This window comes from Takifugu rubripes, chromosome 3 (assembly GCF_901000725.2).
Source record: "Takifugu rubripes chromosome 3, fTakRub1.2, whole genome shotgun sequence".
NCBI classification, from domain to species: domain Eukaryota; kingdom Metazoa; phylum Chordata; class Actinopteri; order Tetraodontiformes; family Tetraodontidae; genus Takifugu; species Takifugu rubripes.
In genome coordinates this window covers 10,672,478-10,695,491 of record NC_042287.1, presented here as the reverse complement: position 1 = coordinate 10,695,491, position 23,014 = coordinate 10,672,478, and the positions used below count along the sequence as shown (strand labels likewise).

Genomic DNA, 23,014 nt, shown 5'->3' with positions numbered 1-23,014 from the left:
GCCCATATGGGTCAGTTATAGCACATCAGCTTGGGGGTTTTCTTGTAGTTTCCAAAGGAGAGGAGGTAGGAGTTCAGGTAGGATAGCGGGTGGATGGCCACTGGACGCCTTTTGCTTGCTAATTGTGGCGTAATGATTGACTGAACCTCGCTGCTTTGTTTCGAATGATGTGTGTCCTCCTCTTCTGTGGGCTAATCACACAGTCATGGCTGCTTTTCAGATAAGGAGAATCAGCTTAATCACGGGTGGGCCTCTTGTGTTTAGAGCACATGAGAAAAGTCTGTGTGTGAATGGATGAATAGAGAAGCTAATGTGATTATGACCGATTGGGTGTGTAAGCGTGCACACGAGGAGGCGGCGGTTTGGGTCATTTGATGAGCATGCCGCTCCGCTTATTGTTAGGGTCTCTCTTTTTTTCTTCCTGTCTTTTTTGCATCACTGTTGCGCAGCATAATGGCGGGAGAGATTGGTAGGTGAATCAAAGAGAGAGAGAAAGGAGACGGACTGATAGAGGAAGAAGAAAGAGAGGGAGCAAAGCAGAGAGAGAGAGAAAGGCATAAAGGGGAGGAGAGAAAAAAGAGGAGGAGGGGGATGAGGAGGAGGAGGGGGAGTGTTGCTGCTGCTGCTGTTGCCTCTGCGACTATTTCTCCTGTCAGTCGGCTGCTGCTTGCCTGGCAGCAGGAGTAAACGAGCAGCTGAGAGGGAGGCGGAGAACGAGACTGGCGTTTCATGTCGTGGCGATAGCGGCAGACTAGCGGTGAAGACGTGGATTTATGGACTGAACACACAGCGCCACGTTCATGGATTAACAGCAGTAAGGCTGACTGCTAATTCCAATTTCCTGAACCGCTGGTCTATTTCAGCTGGGGCTGAAGCCACAATCTCCCGCGGCGGGGAGCCTGGCTCAGCGTGGACCCACATGTGGAGAGCAATCCAGACATAATTCTTGCCTGTTCGACACATCTCTTTTTGTCTGTTCTTTTTCTGCTTTCCTGCTATTCAAGCGTGTCACTGATGCTGTTGCTCTGCTCACTGCAGGAGGGACGCTGGAGGCTAATGGGGCTAACATTAACATGACAGCTAAGCCTAGAGAATTGGACCTCAGGTCTGCTGCTGTCTCCTGCCAGGAAACTTCCCAGGCCATGGCATCCAGGAAGCTTTCAGGCAAGACCTCCGCTTTGCCCCAAGGATCGTCACGTTCTTCTGCATCCGAGCTTCGTGTCTATCAGCCCACTTCTGGCTCCATCCCCATCCCGGTCCCCAATCCATCCGGGCTCCGCAAGCAACGATCGCTCAGCAACCTGTGTGTGCTGACGGACGCTGAGAAGAAGCTGCACCTTTACCAGTCTCCACGCTGGAATGACGACACGAGCCGTCCCGGCACCGGCGCCAACAAACAGGGTCAGAATAAGACGGGTCACTCTGGGACCGGGAAGCCAACACTCTCTCGGACTCTTTCAAAGTCAGAACAGTCCCTTTTTCAGGGAAAGCCTAAAACTTTCTGCTCGTCGTCTCCGTCGTCTAACATTAGCAAACCAAGCCGTATTCCGGGTCCTGGTAAACCACGCGGACCGTACGCTGAGGTCAAGCCCATCAGTAAGGCCTCGGAGGCAGGCCAGATTGCAGACACAGAAACCACAGATCTGCTAACCACGGCCAAGTTCAGTGGAGCCGGGAATTCTGAGGCTAACGTCAAGAAAGTTGGAGAGAAGGGAAGATCTGCAGCTCATTTGGCAGAGGTGAGGAAGGAGAAGAAGGGGACAGAAGGAGACGAGGACAAGAGCTTTCTGAAGGTGGACCCAGAGTTAGTGGTGACAGTTCTGGGAGATCTTGAGCAGCTACTCTTCAGTCAAATGCTTGGTGAGTCAGCTATTGTCTCCCTATATTTTAGGTGTGACGCATGCATCGCTTCCTATATTTTCAGCTGTAATCATGTGAAAAGGACAGAAAAATCAGTAAACACTGGGAAAAAAAAACAGAACCATCCCATTGCATCTCCACACCCATTTCCTCCAGCCCAAGCATGTGGCTCCAACATCAACAGTGAATACTAAATAAGTTCCCCCTCTGTAGCAGTGGAGCATGATGTCAGCGTGCTTTTGACTGTTTTTCACTGCATTATCTCACACTCTCTTTCACGCACATCGTATATTCTCTTTAAGTACGTAGAATTCATTTATAATGGCGATCAGCACTAGCGCATCTCCCATTATTCCACTGAGCTAATGTAAGCCCTTCCGGAGGGCTGACATGGTTGCGTTGTTGAATCAGTCGTCAGCTCTGGAGCCGTCTGCCTCTCTCAGCTGACCCACTGCCACAGTGAGCTGGATATATTATTTATCTAATATCTCCCACCTGCTCCAGCCAATGTGCCACCGCTCTGCTGCAACGCTGCCAGATTAGCAGAATATTTTAAAACCCGGTGCAGCCAAAATGTGTGTAATCCCGACTGCGCCCGTATGTGTGAGCTGTGTGTATGTCTCTCTCTCTCTTTTTTTTTTAAATGCTTCAGACTCAGCGTGTCACGGCACACACCAGAACCGGCCATTTGCTAGCCAAGGCCATGTTAGTGGGACTGGCGGGGTGTGTGTCTTCGCTCAATAAATAAAGTGACTCTGCATTGATTCGGGGCCCGGTCACACTGGGGTGCATATTTAGCCTTGCGCCCCTCCCGCTCTTCCTCAGCCCTGTCCCTTCTTCTCTCTGCTCCAGCCCCATTGATCGTCAAGCTTCTGACAGATGGTCACTATCCAACATCCAACACTCCCCCCCCCCCAACCCCCCTGTTACCGGGGGCAACGTGCGGGAGGACAGAGGGAAATCTGGGGGGATGTTGGTGGCACGAGCAGGTAGCCAGAGTGCTACAAACGTGCACGTATATGAAACATTTGTGTGCCAGTGGTGGGTGGCTCGCCATGTTATTGAAAGCAAACACACACACATACACACAGACATCTTTTGATTCATCCCTCCCTGGCTCTGGCCAGCACCGCTCAGCATCATCAATGCAATAGAGGTGGAGAGAGCACACTGTCGCAGGAACACTATTATGTAGTTTGATGTGAGGAAGTCATTTTCTGTCCATCATCAAACCTCTCTCGCACTTCCTCTTCTCTCCTCCTCATTTCCTTTTTCTCTCTTCAACAGTCCTGCGTGACCTTGCCTCAGCAGACCCGCATTCAAGCATGTGTGTGTAGTGTGGGTCTTTGTGTGACTTTGTCCCAGTCCTTATTGTAATTTTCAGCCCCTTCCTCCTCTAGGCAGGTAGGGTGGGGGTGGAGGGGGGGACACAGAGAGTAAAAGAATTCCATAAAAGAGCATCCTGGGAAAATAATGATGATAGGTGATCTAAATTTAGACCTGGCAGCTCAGGAGATTAGATTCCACCATATATTTTTATACGTACATATATTAAATATGCACTTATAACTTTCTATACAGTCTGGTGTGTGTGTGTGTGTGTGTGTGTGTGTGCGTTGGGTGGGGGGGACACTTCTTCATTTCTGATGGGACACACAGCTAATTGGATTCTACGCCTGTCATATTTAAATGGATTGCCAATGTTCACCAAACGTTTACCTCCTCTTCTCATACACGCTTCCACCTTCTCCTTGTCTACTTCCTGCGAGTGCCATTTTACAGTGGCTTCGGCATCGCATGGGGATGAATTGACCCTGTCATAGCCTGTTATTTTGGAGGATGCATGTTAGCTGATGACCGCAGGGATTAAAATGCCGGCTTGAGAAATAAACTGTCGTGTTGCATGGCAGCTAGCAGCATGCACTTTGACACTGCTTTAGATTGGCCTACAGTAGTGGACATAGATGCGCGCACACACACACACACACACACTCACACACACACACGCACACGCACACACGCACACGCACACACACACACACACACACACTTGTGAAGTGAAGACAAGGGGAAAAAGCATGCGGTGATTCTGGATTTGTATTTGTATAATCTCTTTTTCTTTCATGGCACATGCTGTACCACTCCCTGATAAAGAGCATTTTGTTAACAAGATTGAGAGAATTACTTGGGTTCTGTGCCCACAGGCGCTGGAAATGGTATTACTGGCAAGCCAAGCATGTTTTCATGATGTACGATATCTTGTTAACAATGTTAGCATACGTTTTGGTTTATATAGAAGCATAAATTCTCTCTAAAATGCACCGTAAAACATATATTGGTTAGCCTGCCACGGTCATCTTATGCACCGAACCTCAGATGTGTGCCACTAATGACACCTCCTGCTCCTATCCAGCACCCATAATGAGGTATAGAGGGTAAGCCCCCTAAAGCAGTTTCCTTTCCCAGCATGAGGTCGGCTTGATTTAAAGAGGATCCAGCCTAAAGACAGTGGCAAGCATTTGGATTAGGCCTTGCATCAAGATAATGAGAAGATTCGGCTTCCATTCCACTAATCACACATCTATCACCAGAAAAAAAAGACCAACCATCAAGACTGAAATGAATTACAGATTAAAGCTTAAGGACATGCGTTTAGATGGAGATTGGGGTATTTGGGGGAATTTTACTTTACGAAGGATCGGATGGAGAAAATAGATTTAGTTCAGAAGATTTGAGAAGCGTGGATTTGGGGTTTTTGTAGCGGAAGGACTCTTTCACTTGTGAGGACGGAGCAGAACAGCTCAGCAGATCTCTTAAGTGCAACTCGGCAACTCACGAATGCTTCTGCATTTAAAGCAGCGCTGAGTGCAAGAAGGAGCTCGTTAGTTTAGCATTGTATCAGCGGCGGCTGCTCGTCAGATGTCAGCTCAAATCAGTAAATGCTGCCGGGAAATCGGCTAAGTCAAAAATGGTACGATGCAAACAGACACACAGGCACGCAAACACACAACACACCTATTTAATTCAACAACTCTTCAGAAGATGAGAAGAAGTGCAACCAAAGCACCTAAAGACTGCATGAGCTGACACACATAAAATACGAGCTCTTTTCAGGCTCTGATTTGCTTTCTTGCTCATACTTCCACTAATTCATCTTGTCCTTTCATTGTGATCAAAGTGTGGAGTCTCTGAAGTCATGTGGGTGTGGCCAGACTGTTTCACGCCACTGAGTGAGGAATTCAAGCCATGTGGCGCACAAGCATTGGGTTGTATGCTGCTGACGCACGGATTACTGGCCGGTTTGTCACACTTTGTGTCATAAGTGTGTTTTGATGCCCCAGTATGAGCAGTGTCGAGAATTGATTCAGCGTCATCTAATGTAATATGCCAATACTGGAGCGCTGGCGCTATTGATTTTATTTTTAATTTCAGTGTGTGATACTGTGGAGGTGTTGACAGCCTGAGTAAACACAAATACTCAAGGAAAACAGGAACAAAGATTCTATCTGCATCTCTCTCTCTCTCCCTCACTTCCTGTCCCCCTCTTTCAAGACTGATGTGAGTTGACGGGTAGTGGTGTTCTGTCAGCAGTCAGGCAGCAGAGGATATTTCTGGAGTTCCAGGACAAGGACAGAGGACATCTTTTTACCGCAGGAGGGATTTTTGTCAGAGGGATAATTCATAGAAAGTGTTTGCACATCGGGGTGCGGATGGGGATTGTTTGCGTGAGCGCGCATGAGTGTATGTGTTTACGTGCATCCACAATGCTGCGTTGTGGTCAGTTTCTCAGAAGTTAATGCAGGAGCCATTGCATTAGCGCTGTCTGCTTCCTGTCGTCTTCCTCCGAAATCATATTAGCTCGCTCTGTGTTTTGTCTCATCAGCTCTTGCACAGCATCACACACAAACAGACACACACAAACAGACACACACACACCTATGTTTGAAAGATTAAAACGCTTAATGGTGCTCCTAAAACTCCCAATTTAAAAGTATCGTGGAGGAAAGCTGTTAAAGTACTCATATGACACAAAAGCTGCGGGGAAAAGTCTCACAAGCACATGTTGTGCTTGTGAGAAGAATAAATTAAGAATAAATTAAGAAGTTCCACACGATTGAGATTACGTATATTATAGCAGATTATGTTAGGTTTACCACTTAATTTGATATCATGCCAACAAGCAAATGTGCTTGAGAAAACTAAAAATTCAGAGCACAACACTTTACTGTATTTTCTTTCTTATATGTATTTATTGACAGGAGTGAATTCACACACTTCAAATGGTCTGCATGGTCTCATCAGTGAAAATTTTATTTTACCTTTCAAACCTGCAGGAGAGACAAAGCTTTGGTTAGTCAGACTGTCACATCTGTGCAATTCTCGGGCTTGTTTTCCAAGAACGATGGAAGGAACCTAGAGCCGCCTTATTTTGCCCTCTGGGCTGATTTGTGCCAGATCCTCAGCAGATACAGTCTGTGTTTGTTTGTGTTTGTGAAGATGACAAAAGAAGATCAGACTTGTGTGTGAATGAATAGTGCATTTGTTTGTTATTTGTGTCTATGGCTGGTATGGTTTCTCATTTTTAAACAGATTTTCGACACAGTCAGCTGCTCCAGAACTGATTATCTCGTATAATCGTTGTCTCGGATTAGCATTAACTCGCTAATTGCCATGTCAAGGAACAGTGGCATAGTTTGTGTACATGCGGATATTGTGTTGTGCTTTGATGGGTTCATGTTCCAGATCAGATATGATTTTCAATGGTCTCAATATCCTGTTGCAACATCCTAGTGAAGCAAATCATCCTTCGTGCACAGATGCACGCTTGTGTTCCTCAGCCAGATGTGCAGGAATAGCGGTGTGTTGTAATGCTTCCTGTTTTGTAAACTGAGGTCAGAAAGGGGCTGTAAAAAAAAAAGCAGACTAGAAATATTTGGGAACTGTTATTAAAGAAACAAACAAAACCAAAATGATTGATTTAAATTTTTGTCAGATATATTTATAGTAACCCTGCCATTAAAACCATAACTAAGAGGTGCAGTGGTTTTACTGGCATCCTGTTTGTGGGATTCTTAAAAGTCAGGAATGCACCTAATAATTGTGTTTCTTGACAAACAACCACTGCGAGGACTCGCACATCTCTGGAGACATTTGCGGTAGAGTAGCGCTGATGTGCCGCCACCAGCGATTATTATGGGATAAGCGTCCTGCAGCTGTAAGGTGGGTTACAGTGACATTAGCGTGTGTGCGTGCACGTGGTGCGGACAGAGACAAATCGAGTCTGGAGGGAAGGAGAGAATAGAAACGGGAGCCATTACTCAAAGCTTCATTCATATTCTGCAAAAGCTATGCTCCCACTGGGGCACACACACACACACACACACACACACTGGACAGTGCCATTAGTTTGCCATCAGGGAGTTTTTTTCCATTTTAATGGACAGACTAATCAGAAGAGGAATCAAACGCTCATCTCCTCATCACGTTTGTTATTGTCAGTAAAGCCATCAACATGTAAAAAAACAAGAGCGATTAAGCGCTTATTTGTGTTTACGATACCTAAACTCACGTATATCCTGACCCTTGCTATATTAATACAAAATAAATGAGTCACTATTGCTTTGGGTGACATTTTCCTTCCTTTATTTGTTAGAGCTGCACAAACAGCCACCTCCTGTGAAAAACAAGAAGAGATCTTAAATGGCTGCCGTCATTTCTCAGGGGTTTGTTGTTTTTGTTCATTCACAAATGTTTTGGCTGCTGAAAGCTCTTTGTGACTGTCTGGAGCTGAATGTCTACCTCAGACATTCAGATTTAAGTCCAGTAGTGTTGTTGGCTCGATGTGACGGGAGAGAGAGAGAGAGAGAGCGAGAGAGAGAGAGAGAGAGAGAGCGAGAGAGAGAGCGAGAGAGAGAGCGAGAGAGAGAGAGAGAGAGAGAGAGAGAGAGAGAGAGAGAGCGTTGTGCTCGTGTTTCCTGGCTTTTTACATCCATGTTGTTTTTCCCTCCATCAAATAAAGCATCTGTTGTTTCAGACTGGGGTTTCATTAGAATGCAGAGGTTGTTGCACACTGCATGCGTGCATAATACTGCTGATTCTGACGCGCTGACTCTCACTTAAACAGCCGGTGTCAGCCATTAATAAGTCTCCACGGCTGGTTTCATAGACCCTTCAGATCTAGAGTGCTTGTCCACGAGTGTGCCCCGGTAGAGGCAGGGGGAGCGCCCCATCCCAGCATTCACACAAGGACCGCTACACACATGTACACACACTCCATTTAAACCAAATCACTGTAATTCATCTGCACCCCCGGGGGAGCTGCCAGGGTTGACAGGGATATTTGCATGCCTAATTCCCCAACTGCCACAACCACACCCCCTCCCACTGCCAGCTGGGACCACCAAGAGCAAGGCAGAGGCAGGACAGGAAGTTGCCCGGTTTGCTCTCCCTCCCTCCCTCCCTCCTTCTCTCTCTCTCTCTCTCTAACACACACGCTCACATAATGATGAGACTGTGTCTAATCAATTTCACACCCATGTTAAACAAAGATCACTTTTAGGATAATTAAAACCCAACAATTAAAGCCTTTGTGTCTGTGTGCGTGGACGTGCACACGCACTTGCGTGCGTCAGACTCCTTATTTGCACATTTTAGACTTTCTTTGTTCCATTGTGTGAACAGATTACACAAATTGAGCATTTCCAAGCGTGTCTCCTAAAACTTGAATTTCCATAATGTGCTTTAGCTCCTTTTATGTGAGCACCTCCAGGAGAACAAATTCACATGTACCGTTTTATTGCCAAACATCTACACCGTGTGTGTGTGTGTGTGTGTGTGTGTGTGTGTGTGTGTGTGTGTGTGTGTGTGTGTGTGTGTGTGTGTGTGTGTGTGTGTGTGTCCAGGATGGCCCTGTCCTGCAGGTTCTTTTTAAGATATCTAAATAAACTCTAGTGTAAACATTTCCATTGGGTTACTAATCTGTGAAGTGCTGACTATACAATATTGTGATGGTGCCACAGTTAATGAACTGCCCTCACACATTTGAATATCTTTTCCCCTTTTCTCCTCTCCATTTGCCATCTGTGCTGACTGAATACAATTAGCTGTGCAGCCTTCAGTATCTGTGTATGTATAATTTTTCATTAGCTCTGAATAACAACATTAACACTTAACATCTTTTTTTGAAAAACCAAATACCACAAGAGTTTGACGACTGACCAAAGTGAGGGAGTGCAAAATGCAAAAATCCTTCCAAAAGGGAGAAGTCAGGGTGACGCCATCAGCCCTGGCAGCTGAGAGAGAGTCAGCTGGTCAGTTTTAACGGCCTATTGAGCCAAACCCCTGGTTAACTGTCCTCTATCAAAAATCCTGAACATTTTATCACCTTCTCTTCATCGCACTTTAAAAAAACAGCAGGCATAGGAAAGGGGGCAAAGGTCAAGGTCAGGTGCTCTCAGCATATGTGTGAAACTATATGACGTATGACCACAACCCTAAAACCCCATGAAGACCATAAATACATATATCTATAATATCACAGATTTTAGGAATACAATTCTGTTATCATACTTTAGAAACTTGCAACAAACTACTAGTCAAACAAAAGATGAATAACAGATTATGGATCTATATCGACATGTATACTGTAATCAAGAGCTGCTTCTGACCTCTATCCTCTCCTCGTGTGGCTGTTGAAGGCTGGCAGATCATGTTTCGGCCATCCCATGATTCTCCAAAATGTCATTTTCACCTCTAATTGTGTCTGATGAAATGTTATTTGCACACAGACCCAGAATCCCAGAGGAAGAGGACTGTGCAGAATGTTCTGGACCTTCGACAGAACCTGGAAGAAACCATGACCAGCCTGAGAGGGGTGCAGCTCAGCCATAGGTGGGGCACGACAAACGCGCACACACTTTAAAAAGCATGAGGACTAGAACAAACAAGAGAGAATCAGCAGTTGAGATGAGCAGATCCTTATTGACATGCTAACAGCGTGTTGGGGTGTGGTGGTTAACTGCCTGTGGGCTTTTGGATCAATATCAGTATTCCTAACAGACCCATAAACATTAGTCTCTCTCTCTCTCTCTCTTTTTGAATTAACCCAAATCTGTCTTAAAACACACGCTGCCCGTGCACATTCTCCTTCTTGTTCCCCGCAACACTTGGAATAAGACTGTGATGAATCGCCAGTATTTGCATCCTGTCTCTTCCTGCCTTTCATTGCGCGGTTTTGATGGTATTCAGCATATCTTGAGCTTTTTGTCCTTGAGAGCTTCCCCTCTTATGGCCTTTATGTCCGTGTCTCGGCTCATGCACGTCCGCTCTGGCTTTTCCGTGGCAGCTGCCCACAAACTGGCAGATGAATCTCTGCTGGAGCCTGGTTTACTTTTCATTCTTATTTTAATTGTAGTTTGACCCTCAGTCACCTCTCGCTGTCCAACAAAGTATATTATTTATCTGTGAATTATTTATCATGTTAACTGTGAGAAATTATTATGTAATGAGTGAAATCTGATTTAATTAAACTGTTGGACCCTTTTGGGTTTTTTCCAGTCTCGATAAGAAGCCTGAAAGAAAAGATGAAGATCAATTTCTCGCTGGTTCATTTATTTCCCACTCGTGTTTCACGTGAAGACATGTGAAAATGCCTCGATCGATTGATTTTATAGGGGCAATTATTTCCAGCAGATGAGTAGTTTTGACCGTGGCGGCATATCGTGGATCAGGAGTCAGGGCTCAACATTGTGACCTTTGAAACCAATCAGTGATGTGATCATCTGCTTGAGCTCAGGGAAGGCGTGATGTAGCTTTGATGCTGGTATTTGTGGAGTTAGAGCCGTCACTAACCCATAGTGGAAGCTAAATGTAGATGTGGAGGAATAAGATTTAGGAAGGAGAAGGAAATGGCAGATTTCCACTCTGGACTGCCCGGCTGGTTCCAAAATGGCTGACCCCTGTTCCCTTCGGCCTTTCATTTCTGTAGCCTTACCGATGGGACCGTGTGCTACGACAGCGACGAAGCTGCCGCGTTCTCGATCTCCAGCCTATCGAACCGCTCCTCCCCGCTGTCGTGGCGTCAGGGCCAGGCCAGCCCCCGCCTGCAGGCCGGCGAAGCTCCGTCCACGGGTAACGCCCAGTCAGATGTGCCCCTTCGCATCAACCATGCCTCCCGCATCCACCTCATCGAAGCGCTGGGTGATTCAGATCCATCCCTCCTGAAGGGGAAGTACCTCAGCAACTGTGACCTCGTGGGAAAGAGCCCCAACGAGGAGGAGGGTGACGATGAGGATGAAGATGACGATGTTGATATCGACGATCTGGGAAATGGGTAAGTTGTATTATTTATTTACATCACCAGGAGCCACATTGGTGTTTAGAACTCTATCCCTGATATACAGTGATTATTCCTATTGCCATTTGTTGTCATCAGATTACAGCAGAGGTTCTGGTCTGTATTTAAAGCACAATACGCTATTGTGACACTACTTTTTTGGCCCGTTCTGCACTTCAGGAAACATACAGTACCACATTTTATAGACTCTTCTCATTGCCGCAGCTGTCGGCGACCAGCAGTGGTTGGTGGAGTCTCAGCACAACAAAGTCTCACTCGGCTCCTCGGCGCGGCAGGTTTTACCCCACGGTCTGCCTTTACCCTGACAGCTGTATGTTGCAGCTGTAGTCAGAGAGCAGCCTCTCTGGCTGAGGCCAGCAGTGGCGTCACAATACCCCCCCCAACAGACACTCAGACACACACACACACACCCCTCGATGAGATCATGCCGTCAAATTCAGCTGCCAAAGCCAGCAGAGAACGGTGTAGAGGACCCCTGACAGCGTTGGCTCTTGTTCTGACCTGCCAGTGTGGAGTCGGTCAAAGTCAGATGGAGGTTTGTTCTGAAGCAGGCGCAACTTTAATAGTTCGGGGGATTTGGAATCCGACTCGCATTGGAAATCGACGCAAACGGTTTCCGTTTCTCAGCATGTTTGCGACGCGGGTCCGCCAGGCTCCAAAGGAAACCTTGCAAGTTACACTGCACACATGTGCCGCTCTGGAGTTTGTCTTTGGGATGTCATCGGTCGCAATGGCGCCACCACAAAATGATTTATTGTTCCTCTGCTAGCGTTGTTTGCGTCTGACGTCTGATTGGAAGTGAATTCATGCTGCTGACAGCTGTTTAGAGCGCGCGACTTCTTGACTCTGCACCAGAGTTTCTTAGTGAGACAGCAGATTGTCCCGCGACTCTGTGACTAATCAAGAAGACCGGCGTCAACATACGCATGGATACAAAGGGGTAAAAAAAAGTGTTGCGCCCATCGAAGAACGACCGGCTGTATGCTTCGTCAGTTAGTGCTGGGGACTTTGCAGGCCTTGAGGAATGACACAACAAAACACACACTGTCTGGATATAACCTTAGATCCTAGCAGCCGCAGCTTGACATTTCCACTGAACCACAGAAATGTACCCCCCAGTCACATGGAAATCAGCTGCAACACTGTGCTATTGTACAAGGCTCCAGTCAGTGGTCTTTGTACAAATATTGTATATAAGGATGAAGAAACAAAGATGATGGGAGCAGATCAAGTTTGACCAGAAATGTTATTTGTTTGTGGGACGGTTCTTAACTTTATGTAAGCCTGGTTAGGTTGATCTTTGTGTGAGAAAGACTAATTTGTAAACCAGACAACAGATGACAGACAAAATGGCAGAGTTTTTCTCTTAAATCTCTCCTGAAACCACAACAGAACTACTTTATATATTGATAAATATAACCTTGAGTCATCATTGAGGTTGTGTCAGAGGGTCGTTGTTTCTCGTGTTAATTTAAGGACATTTATATAGATTTTTCTCTTCATCAGATATGTTTGAGATTATCAAATATATTTGGCCTACACTGAATCATTTGTGATCATTTTGGGCATTTGATCAAATGTTTGCCACTAGGGGGCATGCTAACGCTGCTTTTCCCTGTTTCCTTGCTGCCCTGCAGTGTATTAATGCTTCCCCATGCTGGATTTACTCTCCCCTATCTTATAATTTATTTCGCATTCTCATCAATTATACATAGATGCAATACCCCAGTCATACAGAGATCAGGACCCACTTCCATATCCCATCTCTGTTTATATGAAACAGGATTTCCCCACATGCATTATGTATCACAGACAGACACATGTTCCTTGTTTGCGTGATGCCGTCCCATCTGTTTGTTCTCTTGAATTCTAAGGAATCATTTTTGAAATATTAGATTTTGACCATAAACATACACCAGTGAGGGGGCTTTGACTCATTGTGGGTCTTAGTAACTGGATTTTAACAATGAGTCATGGACACACAAGTTTACCGTGACTGCGCCGTGACCTGCGCCGTGCGCAGACTCCATAAGTCAGGGATGCGCTTAGTCAGGACCCCATGTGTCAGTTATCCGTTTCCTGTGCTTTTCTAGCCGGGGCCTCTTCTCGTCTGATGAGAAAGACTTGCATCTGGAACCGGACCCCCTCCTCGAATGGTCCCTCCTCCGCGCACATGCACAAAAAAGCACGCAGGCGTTCACTCATAAACGTCATCTTGGAAACACTGAGAGGGCATTTCCCCGTGTGTGAACCGTAGAGAGGTGTGGTCCTGTGACGGTTGTAAATCTGCACTCCACAAACGTGAGCCAGTCCCCCCCCCCCCCCCCCCCGCCCAAGGACTTTGGTTTGCAGAAATATTTTTTAATCCGAGAAAAGTGAGTGCAGTGTTTAATTTGGAGTTAGCCCGTCTTCTCGTGGCCAAACACATCTAAAACGTTCAAACAATAATATAAACCTGTCATCGCTGAGAGGACAGACAGGTCTAGACAGTTTAAAATCAGACGGGTTGTCAGGAAAAATACAGTGCACGCCGTTTAACTCATTAACACCATGACAACTGCACAAATGCTACCTCGCGTATCCGAGTATCCTCATCTGTGCTTGCTAATCAGTATTGATTGCACTGCCATGTGTTTGAATGAGCGCGCGGCTTGTTTTCTGCTCCGCTGGACGCTTTTGTTCCTGGATGGAGGAGCTCCCATCCTCAGTGACCTCCCATCAGTAAAGAGGCAGTCTCCATGGTTACAGTCCTAGACAGGCTGGTTCACTGCACTAAATATGATGTATGAATTATGGAGGGAGGCACACGCGCACACGCTTACACGTGTTAATCTCCTGAAAGCATTTCAGAGGTTGGTGGTTTCACTGTTTTGATTTGTGCCGTCTGTTCACGAATAAGGGAGAAGAGGTCTGTTTGTTCTCATTATGGGGAATTGAAACACATTTGAATAAGGAAGTAATTTGTACGAACCTAAATTTAAAATATCAGTTCCGAGTTCTTAGTTACTAGAAACCTATTTTTGGTCACTGAAGGTCAACAGGTCATGTGCTGGTGGCTGCCTTGTGCATGGTTCAGCATCTCCAGTTCGACACGACTCCTTGATGTTTGGATTGTTATCGAACCTTATCTCATGCAGCAGGGCAGGCGCGTGTGTGTACGCGCGTGCGGCCTTTTCAAATCAGACCAAACCTCTTTTTTTCGCCCTGTACTCTAGCTCCCCCTACTGTCCAAAGCTTAGAACATCACACTCAATTCTGATATTCCACGAATGTGATTGATGGATTTCTCTTTCACACATCTGGGTCTGATTCACTGGATTTGTGCACTCGCACGTGTACGTGCATGCATCCAGCTGGCGTAAACCCCAGTGGACACACCTGGGACTCCCCTCTTGCTGTCAAAATATATGGATACAATATTTTTTCTGTCTTCTGTGCATTGACTGCCTGTTTGTGCCTCGTGTTATGAAAATCTGCAGGCGTGTCCTTGAATGCATAGATTAATCTGGATCGTATTTGCTCAGATACAGGAAAGACGGACTGAGGAGTTGGGTAATGCAAACATGATGTCTTTTGGGAAGGCTTACTCAACTCTGGCGAGACTGAAGCTGTTCTATACTGTACAGATGTGAACAAACGCGAGTCATGAATAATGAAACTAGGTTAAAAACTTTCTGTGGCAGGTTTTTAAAGGAACGTTATATCGGGGGAACCAATTCGAACCTTTTTTTTTCTCGGTTTCTCACTGAGTCCACACGTCGGAGCCCATTCGCATGAAAAGTTGATGAGAGGCAGACTGAGGGTTCGGTCATCCACTGTACCTGCTCTTCTGCAGCGGCCCTCGTCCTGCTCTGTCTGCTCAGCGTGGCGTGTAATCAATTACTTTTGCTGTCATTACGGAGGACACTTGGCTGAGCAGAGGAGCGTGCTCTTTCTTTGTCTCAGCATGTGTGGCTAAAACAGTGGAGAGATCACCCGTGGAGATGACACATTAGCAGCCAGTCAGTGTAATCAGATGAGCATGAGATGGGTCACGTTTTGATTCTCGTCTCATTCAACGCTATTGGATTGTTTTAACTGAAGAGGATGTGGTGTTACAAGTGATTAATGAATGCTATGAAATTGATAACTACATTTGGATTTAAATTTGCTCTCAATCCGTCCATCCTTTATTCTCAGTGATGATGTAATTGGATCCATCTGAAACAGTGGGTGTCTCTAAAATAACAATAATGGCATTAATCTGTTGTCTGCTAGAGTGGCGCAGACACACAGGCACCCACGCCAGCTACTCATACACATGCATGGAAGAGTACACATCGACACACAAACACATTAAAAGAATTAACACAGTGGAGCATATGGGGCTGGGGGTGGATTTACATGACCAGACACCTTCTCTTGCAGTGAGAATAATGTTCTGATGTATTTCTCATGTTTGCAGATATAAACAGTCTGGATTTTTTTTTTTATAGTATCATGATTCTTTTGGATAAAAAGAAAGGATTTGCCTGTTTTTTCTCTCTATCCGCACACAGACACACAAAATTATTCAGACAAGAATGCCAGACTTGTTTCTAGGATATATTTATTTTGATTGTTGTCCATTTCATTACCGACATTGAGCAACACACACGTGTTCTGGATCAGAGCTTGGGAACTACTCACACAACTGCTGGACGAATGTTTCCATCATCTGAGTCTGGAAAAGTTCCGGAGTCACAAATGTTGAAAATCTTCACTCCCTGCTCACTGTTTCCCACCATCTACTCCTCGTTTAGTCGTGGCATATTCCATTCTTTAATTTGGTTTTATTAAAAGCTACTGTCATGGCTTCAGTTACCCAGACCCTCCCCCCACCCTGTACCTACTGAGGCCCCGTAAATCTCTATAGAGTTCTCTGATAATCCCTCAGTTCCTCTTATGGCAGGGATAAAAACGAATAAGAGAATTGGAGGACTGTGTGTGCGTGCGTGCGTGTGTGTGTGTGTGTGTGTGTGTGTGTGTGTGTGTGAGAGAGAGAGAGACCCCCACATAGTTCAGAGGGATGTGTTGCCATGTCAACAATAGAAGTGGGTAAAAGAAATAAACTTTGTGTGTGTGTGAGACAGAGCTTATTTTACAGAGGTCAAAGTGTTACGACTTTTGCCCGATGACCAATTCCACCCAATTTCCTTTAAGGAAAGAAATAGATCTCACTCTTCCTGGAAGTGTTTATAGATTTCACTTTATTTACCTTATCTATGATGTAATCACATCTGACCTGTGGAGGAGATAAAAAGACGGAAGTGACCTGAACACACCAACTGACAGTGACACTAAAGCAACAAGCACTGGTCACTGACATCATTCTGTCAACAAAAGCTTTGTTTTTTTAATCTCTCACGAAACTGAATTTGTTACTGAACGTTTAAGAAGCTAAAGAATATATAGGGACAAGTGAAAAATGGTGTGCGACCCCATTAGCAGCCATTAGCTTGAGTTTGCTACAGTCACAGGTCACAGAATTTGAACTCCACTCTCACTTTAATGAGTGTGGAATGGTTTCGACCGGAATGAAGAACTCCCCTTCGGAGTGTTTCCCTTTTGTCACTGGGGTGTAAAATGTAGAACAATGTCCTGTTAATGCAGTCCACCAACGTGAAAAACCTGATTATTCCTGTCTACTGTATACACGATGGTTAATAACATTCTGCCTGCAGGTGTGTGTGTGTTTACCAGCTCACCTGTTGGTCTGCATGGGAAGTTATTCAAACAGGTCTGGAAGGATCACACTTTCTGAAATAGTCCTAATTTCTCATAGGTAGTGCTGTTAAAGGTATGGAGGGTCTGAGGAAATGATCCGGGACACCTCTGAAGGTTGGTTCCCACAGTGAAAGACAGGGTAACAAGCACACAGGCACACACACCAACCCACCCCCACTCCCACTAATTTTGCTCTCACTCACTCATGTCCTCCCTTTACACATATATGGCCTTTAAGTACCTGCTTTCTTCTTCGGCTTGGCTTTGGACAAACATCTGAGGCATGTTTCATATCCCCACCATGGACACACTCAAATACACTCTCGCACAGACACAGACCACTAGAGCTGAGGTTAACAGCGGGGTGTGACGGGGGTTTGTAATGCGCATCAGAATTAACCTCTCTCCCCTCCTACTGACTCCCGCCGTGTTATTCTCTGAAGTTATTCTGACATTAGTCACACACTTTTTCTCAAGCCCTCCTGCCATTAGTCCCCCTTCCTGTTCACCTCTTTATGCCAATTGCTTAATCTCATCCTTTCTTGCATGCACCAGTGCTCCCAGTAGTGAACATATCCTCATTATTTGCCCAGGAGACATACGTTGGAAAGGCTGCACAAACCTGTTATGCCCTGTTTGAATTCTCCTGCGCACATTAATTACTTTTCCCCTCCTTTTTTCCTCTTGTATATTGTCCTCTGCACGAGGACGACCTGTCCCACAAAGAGACTAATTAAATGCTTATGGTAGTCTTGAGATGGAGGGGCCCTCAATTAACCACAATGCAGCAGTTTACGAACAAATTATGTCCTTTATAAACAGTTCTCATTTGTCTCTAAGAGTTATTAAAATTAGCTTTTGTCAATGGGGCCGAATGCAGACTGGTATAAAAACTGTTGTGACTTGTCCTGTGACAGATGTGGCACTTTGCCAGAAAAGTTCAGCGAGGAATTTGTGTGTGTGTGTGTGTGTGCGTGCGTGCATGCGTGTGTGCTTTTCTGTTTATATGTTAACAGACTGTTTTCACATTGCAAAATTGTGAAGCAAATTCCAAACTCTTCTCAAACCACGCTACATTTTCCATTATTTACTTGTGTCTTTGTGCGTGTTTGTGTGCTCGTGTGTGTTTCAGTCTGATAACATTACATGGATTTCATTTCTGCTTTTGTGATATAAAAACTGGTCCTTCGGTTTCAGACACATCAGGTTGACAGAAGCGTTGTTTATGTTTGTGTATGTTTTGTAGCCTAGCAAGCGTTGCAGGTCCTCCTGTGTCGATGTGCTGTGGCGCTGATAAGGGGTTGGGGGGTGAGCTTTCCCAGGTTTCGCTGCTCTTTCATCAGCAGAAGAGTGGCAAGTTCCCAGGGTCACCGGGATGACCCTGCCTGTATACTGTCATTACACAGTTACATCACTACCTAATTATACTAATCTGCACCAGCACACACAAGAACAAGCACTGTGGTCAGAGATACTGGGCCAAATCAGGGTAGAAGTGAAAGACGTAAAAAAGAAGCACTCTTTGGGGAGGGGACGCAAATAAGTAGTGAGAGAGTCACAGGGCATGTCTGGGCATGAGTCATTGGTCAAAGTGAAAGAAAAGCTGGCCAGACAGACGCGGAACACGGTCCAACTACCCTTTGCAGACACTTGGATGAGAGCTGACAAGAATAAGCAAAAGTTTGCAGTGATTAAAGGCGACGGTGAGTGTGTGAATATGAGTTTCTGTGCTCACAGAAACAGTTTTGCTTCTATTTATTGGTAACTCTAGGCAGCGGGGATGGCAGCGGCCGCAGGCACCTGCAGTTCAGCATGCCAACATGCCAATCAGGCTCCCGAACGCCTCACCCACCATGGCACGGGTGAGCGGCGCCCTGAAGAATCCCGCCTTTGTTCCCACTGCACAAACAAAGAGTCTGTTAATGATCTCAATTTCTCTCCCTCACTGGGAATGTTTTATAAACTCTGCGTGTCTTGTCCCAGTCTCTAGGCCACTCGCACCCCTTTTGTCTTGACAGAAAAGGCAGTGTTAATTATCTCCATCATGCCCCCTCCTCTCATCTGTCCGTCTACGTCCCCCCCCCCCCCCCTTCACTCATTTTATTGATCGAAAGGCAGCAGACAGGCTCATCTATTCACTGGGGTCCACTCGCTGCTTAAAGTGTTTAAATACCTCTAACGGTGGTGATGGTGGTGGGGGGCATCAGGGGGTTTTGTGGATACATGATACCCACTCTATTCCTCTGCTAGACTCCGATGGCCAATACACACTTTGTTACAATAGAAACACTGGAGTCATTTAGCCACTCTGCTTCATTAGATGCCGATTGCAGCTCTTTTCACACCCCCACTGGTTTGGCAAGTTGCCACCAATTGTATCGCACAGCGTGCAACTGTTCAAATATATATATGCATGTAATAAAGCGAGAACTACCCCATAATAAAGATTCTTATTAATCATTCTCTCCTATTGGGCACAGAGTGCTTTACTTTATCGTATCGTGAAATGTGCCTGTTTAAAGATCAAAAGTTAGCATATAAAGTTTGTGTTGTAAGTGAGTAAAGCTCCAACCTGTTCATGCTATGGCCTGATAATGAAGCATTAAGAATCATCTACTTGTTTTACAATGAGCCATCAGGTCTGCACTTGTAATAATAAACTGGATATTGGTTCAGACCCTCTGCAGCTCTTTTCCAGAAATTATGGATTAAAAGATGAAAAGTCAAGGATGTGCTGAATCAGTTTGGTCTGCGCTGCAGCCAAACACTATTTTCACACATCAGGAGGCTTAAACGTTCCCTCAAATGCTTCAGCCTCTTAAAAACGATATCATTTTCATGCTATACTTTTTAGGTAGATATCTAATCTGATGGTGCGTTTAGGTAACCCCGGAAAAGTCAACTTCCATGCTAATTTGAGAGTAAAGGGGGCGATCTTACTTTATCAGAGAGGGTTGCGTTTATCATGCGTCTGAGTGCGCGTAAAAGTCTCGCTGCGCTTTTGTTAAAAAAAAGGCACAGCTGGTCGCGATCAGTAGAGGAGGAGGAGGTGTATGAAGAATTCGGGGTGTTTCCTTTCTGTCCATGCCTCCCTCCGTTGCTCATCGCCTCCTCCCTCCGCTCTGACACTCACGCTGACAGAGTGGAGACGCTGCGGGAGCGGGTCTGTCGGTTCAACGCTGCTCACACTCTCCCGGGCGATTCATCGGTTACCAGCGGCAGAAAGCACCGCCTGGACCTCTCTCTTTCCCACCCCCCCCCCCCCCCCCCGAGCCGGTGCAGCGGGACATGCCAAAGGCGAACATAGCTGCGTAAAAGGCTGGACGGTTGAAGAATGAGCGGACGCGTGTTGAACGGGAAGGCGCTGCAGCTCCCGGCGCCGCAGCAACGCGCGGGGAGGACAATGCACTTTCTGTCAAGGTAACAGAGTAGACATGGGCGCGCAGGGAAATAAAAAAAATCCTGTTGACAGAATGGTATCATGGGTTGGGATTGCGTAAATGCGATGGGCGTCCATACTGGTGACTCGTTCCCAGACGCTCCGGAATCAGTGCGTAAAAGACAGCAGCACGTCCCATTGATAAAAGTCTAGCAGCTGCTGGCTCACATGATCGCGACGGACATGTGATTGTTTTTACGATTTCGCGACTTATTCTTGACTTTGGTTTGTATGTATTTGGGGGTGTGGGCTGAGAATTCAATGCGGAAAACGTTGCTTCGGCGCCGATCTCTTATTGCTACCGGTGTCAGATTTGAGACATGGCTGGCTCCTCTGTCTGAACCTGATCCAATTGCATTTTGCAACAGTATTTGAGGCATAGCATGCTAAAGCATGAGATTCTGACTGCATTGCTGCCGATCGTTGGTCAGTGGGCAGAGGCAGGTATGCAGCACGCGTGTGCGTGTGAGCGAGAGAGAGTGGGTGGGTGTGTTTCGCATTGATCTGCTGCGGGGACTGGACCGCAGTCTGAGCAGACTGACCTACATTTTTACATTTTAAACGACGCCTTCGCCCGGTATATCTGCTCTGATTGGGCAAAAAGCGACAAGCGTCCCCCGCGTTATCTTGACGCCCGTTCTAGGTGAGAATTATCTAATTGTGTGGGCAAATGTAGGCCAGATGATACAAGTGGGCTGGTGAGAACATTTATAGCTGCAGCAAAAGACTTTGGTGACATGGAGACAGAGAGATGCTCTTACTGATCTGGTGTGTGTGTGTGTGTGTGTGTGTGTGTGTGTGTGTGTGTGTGTGTGTGTGTGTAGGGGTGAAGGTCAGGTTTGCTCCTTTTGGTTCACTGACCTCTGTAGCATCCATTGACATTCTGTGTCAACCCATTAGTGGTGAGTGGCCTGGTGTCCCTCACTGACACACACATGCCCAATCCCAGAACAACAAGATTTTGGGTTTGTGTGTGTGTGTGTGTGTACACACTCTTTTGTGTTTTCCTTGGACTTATATCTACTTAAACAGTCCTGCTGTCATAAAGCTGATAAAGCAGCACATCTGAATGAAACCAGAGTTTTTTTTTCTTGTGTACACGTGCATGTTTGTGTTTAAGTAACGTGCAGGTGTCAGCATGTGTGTGCACGCCGCGAAACATTAGACACGCATCGTTGACGAACAAGTTCCAGCCAAGACAAAGATCTAGCGAATGTTAGTCATACGGGAAGCAGTCCAACATCAACTCACACACAACATGCCTGTCACTGCGCTGTCACCCTGGAAACACGTAACCACAAAGGTATATATTATGTATGACCTAAACATTCTAATCAAGTTGTCTAACCAGAACCAAGCTGGTGACTTAACTGAATCTGTGTCACACCCAGAGCCTTAACTTCCTTTTTTGTCCTTAGTTCCTTTTAGCTTTTGAAAATGCGGCCCAGACGCGTGCAACTGGAAACACTAAATCATACTGGCTGAACTGTTTGACAGCGTCCTTCCATGTTGGGAGAGAGCCTCCATAACCAAAACTGACATCCATAGCTCCTGCAATTATGGCGTAGGAAAGCTGGCACAACTGCTGCGCCAACGTCTTTAAATCTGTTTTAAAAAAAATGTGTGTTAGCTGGCATTTTCACACTTTCCACATTTAGAAACCAAAGGGAAAGAGAGAGATATCCTGTGTCAGGTGATTTCACCTTCACAACCATTTTCAAAACACACAAAGATAACATTGTGTTTGAGAACACACGTTCTGCTGAGTTGGGCGTCGGACGGCGACAGCAACCTGTTGAACCGCCTGCGATGCGTAAATCCGATCACACACCGTCGTCAATGTGGCTGCAGACAAGCTTGTCGGCCCATCGTGCGTTGAGAGTTGACTCGGTCACAGCGTCGCATTCATGCAGACGTTAGCTGCAGCTGTGTAATAATAATAGCACAGCAGGAAAGAAAAAAAACCCAACAAGGATCACACACACAAGTCCCTCCACTGTGGTCAGCAAATGATGTTCGCCATTAACTAGCTAATCGTTCTGCCTACGAGATCATTAGGGAGACCTGAGAGTAAAACAACAGATGCTTGTAACCTGTGCTGTTAGGGTCCAAATGCTCTTTACTGCGCACACAGGAGTCTGTGTTCACTAACAGAGCTGATATTTTCATGAGGTGGTGCCCCCTGTGGTTGAGCCAGTTGCTCTGTCTGATCAAAGTGAGACAAGTACCTACTGCCAGATAAGTCCACCTTTAACAGGCTCAGCAGGGATGTGTGAGAGAGAGAAAGCTTCCAGTTCCCCCCGTTTAAGGTATGGTTTGAGTACAGTGGTCTAAAGTTGACTGTTAGACCAGAACTTGAAGTCTGTCATTTTTACAATCCCTTGGGAGTCCTTGTTTAGTTGCCCAAAGTTCATCACATTGCAGCTGAATAATGGTGCCTCCATCAGTTTTGCATCTCTATGGACACTTTTTCCAGCAAAAGCCATCTTGAAATTAGCACTTTTCAAAATCTAGATTAGTTTTGGAGGATTAAACTAACGGCTGCAGCAGGATTTACAATCTAATCTCGGGAGCCAGGGAGAGTAATGCAGCGTGGATGTCGTTTTCATCTAACA

At 45.9% G+C, this 23,014-nt stretch overlaps 1 protein-coding gene across 10 annotated transcripts in view; it reads left to right on the top strand.

Annotated features, from left to right (window-relative positions):
• Nucleotides 1-23,014, top strand: part of nav1a (neuron navigator 1a) — a 57,978-nt gene that overhangs the window by 12,403 nt on the left and 22,561 nt on the right. For 6 of the 10 annotated variants that reach the window (XM_029834100.1, XM_029834097.1, XM_029834103.1 and 3 more), the window contains 3 exons: nt 1,039-1,860; nt 9,648-9,750; nt 10,847-11,191. In XM_029834100.1, the coding sequence (XP_029689960.1) occupies nt 1,039-1,860; nt 9,648-9,750; nt 10,847-11,191 (1,270 nt within the window). Of the gene's footprint in view, nt 1-654; nt 815-1,038; nt 1,861-9,647; nt 9,751-10,846; nt 11,192-20,090; nt 20,381-23,014 lie in introns of those variants that run through there. The other 4 variants (XM_029834105.1, XM_029834104.1, XM_029834106.1 and 1 more) reach the window with 4 other exon arrangements.